At 43.4% G+C, this 7,545-nt stretch overlaps 1 protein-coding gene across 1 annotated transcript in view; it reads left to right on the top strand.

Annotated features, from left to right (window-relative positions):
* CLRN1 (clarin 1) overlaps positions 1–7,545 on the top strand; it is a 51,729-nt gene that overhangs the window by 34,809 nt on the left and 9,375 nt on the right. The window contains exon 2 of the mRNA XM_069104446.1: positions 2,986–3,165. Within this exon, the coding sequence (XP_068960547.1) occupies positions 2,986–3,165 (180 nt within the window). The remainder of the gene's footprint in view (positions 1–2,985; positions 3,166–7,545) is intronic.

Raw genomic sequence — 7,545 nt, 5'->3', positions numbered from 1 at the left:
GGAAGGGGAAAGGAAGAGAAGGGGAAGGGGAAAGGAAGGATGAGAAAGAAGGGAAAGTAAGACATACTGTGCTCCAGACACTGTTAAACACTTTATAGATATTATCTCATTAATGGGGATAATAGATATTATCTCATTAATCTCATTATTATCTCATTAATTTTTCTATTTTCTATTTTGACCCTGTCCCTTTTCAAAAGTGTGTGCATCTAACTTCCTTTCCCCCAACCTGCCCTCCCCTCCATCATCCCCTTCTCATCCCCTTCCCCCCTACTCTCCTATAGAATGAGATACCCTGTTTAGCGTGTATGTCATTCCCTTCCTAAGTCAAATTTAATGAGAGTAAAGTTGACCCATTCCCTTTTGCCTTCCTGTTCTTCCCCTCCATTGTAATTTTTCCCTTGCCTCTTCTATATGAGATAATTTACCCCATTCTGTCTCTCTCCATCTCCTCTCATTATATTCCTCTCTCACCTCTCAATTTCATGTTTTAAGTATCATCCCTTCCTATTGAATTGGTCCTGTGCCCTCTGTCTATGTATACCTGTGCACACATATACACACACTCACATATGTATTCACCCTCTTATATAGACATATATGTGTGTATATATATATATATACATATATATATACACACACACACACATTTCTATTCCCTTCAACTATTTTCATACTGAGAAAAGTTTGATAAGTTATAATTATTGTTTTTCCATGTAGGAATGTAAGTAGTTCAACTTTGATAAGTTCCTTATGATTTCTTTTCCCTGTTTAGCTTCTCATGCTTCTCTTGCTTCTTGTATCTGAATGTCAAATTTTCTATTCAACTCTTTTTTTTTTCATCAAGAATGCTTGAAAATCCTCTATTTCACTGAATAACCATATTTTCCCCTGAAACATGATACTTAGTTTTGCTGGGTAGGTGATTCTTGGTTTTAATCCTAGCTCCTTTGACCTCCAGAGGTCATATTCCAAGCCCTTCAATCCCTTAATGTAGAAGCTGCCAGATCCTGTGTTATCCTGATTATGTTTCCACAATACTCAAATTGTTTCTTTTTGGCTGCTTGTAATATTTTCTCCTTGATCTGGAAACTCAGGAACCTGGCTATAATATTCCTAGGAGTTTTCTTTTGGAGATCTTTTCAAGAGGTTATTGGTGGATTCTTTCAACATCTATTTTGCCCTCTGATTTTAAAACATCAGTGCCTTTTTCCTTTAGAATTTATTGAAGGATGATTTCTAAGTTCTTTTTTTGATCATGGCTTTCAGGTAGTCCATTAATTTTTAAATGATCTCTCCTCGATCTATTTTCCAGGTTAGTGGTTTTTCCAGTGAGATATTTCACAATGCCTTCTATTTTTTCATTTGTTTGGATCTGTTTAATAGTATCTTGATTTCTCATAAAGTCACTAGCTTCCATTTGCTCCAATCTAATTCTGAAGGAATTATTTTCTTCAGTGAGTTTTGGGATTCTTTTTCCATCTAGCAAATTCAGCTTTTTTTAAAGGCATTCTTCTCCTCATTGGATTTTTGAGCCTCTTTTGCCATTTGAGTTAGTCTATTTTTTTAAAGTGTTATTTTCTTCAGTCAGGTTGTTGACTCTTTTTTTCATGATTTTCTTGCATCATTCTCATTTCTCTTTCCAATTTTCCCTCCACTTCTCTTATTTGGTTTTCAAAATCCTTCTTAAGCTCCTCTATGGCCTGTAACCAATTCATATTTTTCTTGGAAGCTTTTGGTACCGGAGTTCTGACTTTGTTGTCTTCCTTCTGTTCCATGCTTTAATCCTTTTTGTCCCCAAAAAAGTAATCCAAAGTGGGATTGCTGTGCTTGCTTTGCTTCCACTGCTTGCTCATGTTGCCACTTAATTACTTGACTTTTGAGCTTTTTGCCACAGTAGAACCCTGCCTCGAGAGAGGAGAGCTTTGTCCAAAATTGCTGGGTTTTCACAGTTGCTGGAGCTATTAGTTGGGTGCCCCCTCTGAAGCCTCCACAGGCTCTGGCACCTGGTCCTCCACCTCAGGAACTCCACCCTTGTCAGCAGTCCAGATCCAAGCCGATTAAAGCACGAGTGATTACCCCTCAGACTGGTCACTTGGACCCCTACCATCTGCAGGCCAAGAGCTCTGAAGCAGCCATGCCGTGGTGGTGACCACTGTACCTCAGCCACTTCTCCCTCTGGGGGCAGAGGCCAGACCACACTCCCTGTTCCCAAAGTCCACTGGCCTCTCACTTTGTCTTTGGCATTTATGGGTTGATAAATCTGGAGACCACCACAGCTGCTGGTGATCCACTCTCTGAAGTCCACTCCAGGGTCAGGGCCGCCCTGAGGCTAAAACCATGGGCTCATGCGGGGCTGGGCTTTGCTCCCAGCATGCTGTGATGGACCCTTCCTGTGCCCCTGCTGGGCTGCCTTCAGTGGGAGGTTTCTCTCTATCACTTTGCAGTTCTGTAGCTCGAAAGTTTGCATAGTCATTTTTTATAGGTCTTTGAGGTAGTTATGGGGGGAAGGCAGGGAGTTTTCCTGCTTCTACCTTCTTTCTTCCTTTAATCACTAAGAAGTGTTGGAAAAGGCTTTTGCAGAAGGTGGGACCTTAGCTGAGACTTGAAGAAAGAAGCCAGTCAGGAGGCAAAGGAGAAGAGGAAAAGAGTTGCAGGAATGGGCAACATACACAGAGTTGAGAGGTGGAGTTCCTTGTACAAGCTCAAAAGAACTTATATTGTCCCCAAAAGGAAGAAGGGGAGGGCAGCTAGGTGGTGCAGTGAATAAAGCTCTGGCCCTGGAGTCAGGAGGACCAAAGTTTGGTTCCGGCCTCAGACAATACTCACACAAAAAAAACTAGCCATGTAACCTTGGTCAAGTTACTTAACCTCAATTGCCCTCCAAAAGGCAAAAAAAAGGGGGGGGGAAGATTTTACAGTGAATTCTCTTTTTAGTCCATCGAAAAAAGACTTCTAATCCTCTGTGTTTTCCTAAATCTTCAGTTTTTCCAGATTTGGTCAAAGTCATCCCTGTGAGCATCCATGTAAACATCATTCTCTTCTCAACAATTCTTATTGTGTTGACAATGGCAGGGACAGCCTTTTTCATGTACAACGCTTTTGGCAAACCCTATGAAACTCTTCTTGGCCCGCTTGGATTGTATCTCTGGAGCTTCATTTCATGTAAGTACTCCATTCTAGGTTCATAGACAAATCTGCTTTCTTGTTTTCCCTTAAAGTGCAAGCTTAATTTTAAGATGTGATGTTGCATTCAACACTGTAGCTGCTTATAAGTTTGAACTAGATATATCTTGGTAATCCTAAACTGGGGACATGGGAATTCATTTTTATCAATCAACAATCAGTGGTCTTTGTTGACTACCTACTATGTGTCCAACACTGAGTTAGGTGCTATGATTTGGAAAGATCAATGAATGCGGAGTCAGGAGACCTCAGACCTTGACTCCCTATGAGTTGGATAATGTGGGGTAGGTCATAGGATCATAGAGCACAGAACCAAAAATCTAGAACTGGAAGGGGCCGTAGTGATTATCTAGTCCAAAGCCCTAATTTTACAAATGAGGAAACTAAGCCTGGAGAGGTTAAGTGATGTAGTTTGAACCCAACTCCTTTGACTTGTTTTTTTTCCCAGTTGTTTCTCTTTCCATGACTCCTCTTTAATACATCCCCTTCTCACCAATAGCATGGCCATCACCCTGGTTCAGGACTTCATTTCATTTCAGTCATTTCTAGTCATATCTCACACTTTGTGACCCACTTGGGATTTTCCTGGTAAAGATACTTGCCATTTCCTTCTCCAGCTTATTTTACAGATGGGGAAACTGAAGTAGATGGGGTTAAGTGACTTGCCCAAGGTCTCACAGCTAGAAAGTGTGGTCAGCTTTTAATTCAGGATGAATAGTCTGTCTGGCTCTAGGACTGGCACTTTATCCACTGTACCACCTAGCTGCCCTTTGGGCCTTCATTTCCTCTCACCTGGATGATTGCAATGGTTTATTTACTTATCTCAAACATCCCCCCTCCTAATCTTCCCCCCAGTCCATCTTCCACACAGCCACAAAAGTGTTTTTTTCCCAAGCACAGATCTGAGTACCCTCCTCATTCAATAAACCCCAGTGGTTCCCAATTATCCCTAGAATCAAATATGAACTCCATCATCTGGCTTTTAAAACCCTTCCCAGCCTGGGCCCTTACACCCTTCCAGTCTTCTTACCTATTTGTTATTCCTTCCACACACTCTGTGTTCGCCCATATTAGCATATTCACAGTTACACTCACACATACACAATGGTCCATCTTCCATGTCAGTCCCCTTATGCCTAGAAAGGACTCCCTCCTCACCTGTTTCTTGGCATCCTTGACACCCTTCAACACTCAGAAAATGCTATTAGATGCAGGAAGCTTAGGCAGCTAGGTGGTATAGTAAACAGAGTTCTAGACCTGCAGGAAGGCTTGAATTCAAATCCTGAATCAGACACCTACTAGCTGTGGATGACCCTGGGCAAGTCACTTAAGCACAATCAGGCTTAGTTCCTACATCTGTACAATGGGGGGATAGTACTGGCATCTCTCTTGCTACAGTATTGGAAGGCTCAAATGATATAACATTTGTAAAGTGTCTGCAAACCTGAAAGGTCTCTATAAATTCTAGCTAGCATTACTACCCTTATCAAATTCTAGCTATCATGAGCCTGTCCTGATTCCCCCAGGGGCGAGTGCACTCCTTCTGCAAACTGCTTTAGATTCATTTTCTATATATTCCATATAGATTTATTCAAGAGAGTGTTGCTGGAAGGCCAGGACCTAATCACAGAAAAGAGATCAAAAAAGGAGGTGTTGAATCAACTGTAAAAGATGTAGTAGGGCCAAGTGATCCCTATCTGAGGTGTGAATTAATCCCTGGAGTGAATTAGAAAGGAAGAAATTCCACAGGATGAAGAATTACAGATCACACCTCAAAGTGACATTTCAAAATCAGTTCACTGATTCCAGGAAACAGACCCCAAGAGGAAGAGAATCACAGGGAGATGGAGAAGTATTTGTAAAAATGCTTAGCACAGTGACCAGCATGTAGCAGGTGCATAATAAATGTTTGGTTCCTTCCTTCCCTCCCTCCCTTCCCCCCTTCCTTCTCCCTTCCTTCCTTCCTTCCTTCCTTCCTTCCTTCCTTCCTTCTTTCCTTCCTTCCTTCTTTCCTTCCTTCCTTCCCTTCTTCTCTTCCTTCTCTCCTTCCCTCCCTGCCTCCTTCCTTCCTTCCATCTCTCCCTTGTTCTCTCCCTCCTTCCCTCCCCTCCTCTGTCCTTCCCTTCCTCTTTTACTCCCTTCCTTTTTTTCCTCCCTCCCTTTCTCCATTTCTTCCTTCCAGCCTCCCTGATTATAGTCAGAGCCATGTATGCTGACAGCTGAGGCCAGCTACACCTAGGCCTATAGGTTAACCGCTAGACTAAGGTTAGAAACAGATTCAGTGGTGTATAATAATCTTATGTGACATTTAAATGACCTCTGAGGTCTTCAAAGTGCTTTACATAGATAATCTCATTGGATCCTTACAGCAGCCTTGGAAAGCCAGTGCTATGATTATCCCCATTTTACTGATAAAGGAACTGAGGCAGACAGAGGGAAAGTGGTTTGTCCAGTCATACAAACACTGAGTGTCAGAGGCAGGCTTTCAGTCCAGGTTTGCCTGCTTCCCAAAGGCCAGGGTCATCTACCGTGAACACACACACACATACACGCACGCACACACACATGCGTGCACACAGACTCATGCACATATGCACACACACGCACTCATGCACAAGCCAGCTGGTAAGAAAACTCTCAGAATTTCCCAGTAGAAGCCGCTCAGTGAGAAGGCGGCCCTCTGTGAGCAGTGAATTTGGATGAATATTCATGAGCAGAGGAGATGATCCTCCAGACGGCCCCTGCTGTTCATAATCACCATCATCATCACATCTGAGATCCCTGGTGCTCTGTGCCACCCCATGGGGGGCCTTCGAGCCCAGAATTCACAGTCAGGGGTGGCCCGAGCTCGGGGGCCTGCATGGCAGGCCCCAGGAGGAGCTCTGTCCTGGACTCCTGAGTCCAGGTCAGCTCGGGGCCCTGTCAGGGTGTGCGCCCACATGCCAGGGTAGGGTAGGGGTGCCTCTGCAGGTAAAGGATTAGTCAAGGCCCAATAGCTTCAGAAAGATGCCCCACAGCCCCCAGAAGACCACGATTCTGGGGCTGCTGATTTTCATTCCAATGCTAAGCTTCCTAGTGGCCAGGGAGGAGTTAATTCCTTTTATACAAGACCACACTCTATTAAGTGCTTGATAGATGCATTTTCCTAATGACATGAAATTCAACTATTCAGGCCATGTAGAGTGTTGACATGAAAACTGGCAAAATTCAGTTTGCCTCAAGTTACATTTAAGATTCAGCCTTTGTGCATGATAAACATGCAAACACACCTATATGCACATACATGCATATCCACACACATGCAAACACAGAAACAGATGAAAAGCAGTGTAGCCTAGTGGAGAGAGCGTCCACCTTCACGTCAGGAAGAGCTAGGTTCAAGCCCTAGATTCCCAGAACAAGTAACTTATTATTTTAATACAGCAAGCAACTCTGAAAGACCAAGTCTTTGTTGTTGTTCAGTCATGTCCAACTCTTTGTGGTAACCCCTTTGAGGTCTTCTTGGCAAAGATCCTGGAGTGGTTTGCCATTTCCTTCTCTAGATAATTTTACAGATGAGGAAACTGAGGCAAACAGGGTGAAGTGACTTGCCCAGAGTCACACAGCTAGTGTCTCAGGCTGGATTTGAACTCAGACCTTCCCGATTCCAGGCCTGGCACTCTAGCTGCTGCCCCACCTAGGTGCCCTAAGACCATTATTTCAGAAATAGCCCTAACCTTGCTTTAGTTTCCCACCTTCTCTCTAAGCTATCTCCTCACCTAGAGGCATCTAGAGAGCAATGGCTGGAGTGTTGAACTTGGAGTTAGGAAGAGTTGGGTTTGAATTCTGCCTCAGACACTGGCTATGTTTCCCTGGGTAAATCACTTAACTTTTCTCAGCCTCTGTTTCCTCATTTGTAAAATGGGTATAATAATCGTACTTACCTCCCAGGATCAAATGAGATAACACATGTACAACTCTTTGCAAATTTAAAGTGCTATATAAATACTAGCTGTCATCATCATCATCATCATCATCATTCCTCCTTCCCACCCTGGAGAAATTTCCATCCTGGCAAACTCTTCACTGTTTCAGAAAAAGCCACCAGCTATACTTCAGTCTATCCTCACCAGTCACCTTGCCCTGCTCTGGAAGAGCATCTTTTCTCTCCCATTTCCACCCTCTATCTCTAGAACCCTGAACTATCAAATCAGCTCTGCCATTGTTCCCACTCACCATCCCCAGCTTTCCAAAACAAAATGCCCCTCCCTATCTCCTTTGTGTGCTGTCTACTCCATTAGAATGTAAATTCCTGGTGGTCTGGAGCTGTTTTGTGTGTGTGTGTGTGTGTGTGTGTGTGTGTGTGTGTGTGTGTGTGTG

This window comes from Petaurus breviceps, unplaced genomic scaffold, assembly GCF_028583685.1.
Source record: "Petaurus breviceps papuanus isolate PSGF00001 unplaced genomic scaffold, PetGlider_PUasm1.0 688, whole genome shotgun sequence".
Lineage (NCBI taxonomy): Eukaryota > Metazoa > Chordata > Mammalia > Diprotodontia > Petauridae > Petaurus > Petaurus breviceps.
This window is presented reverse-complemented; position numbering and strand designations above follow the sequence as displayed.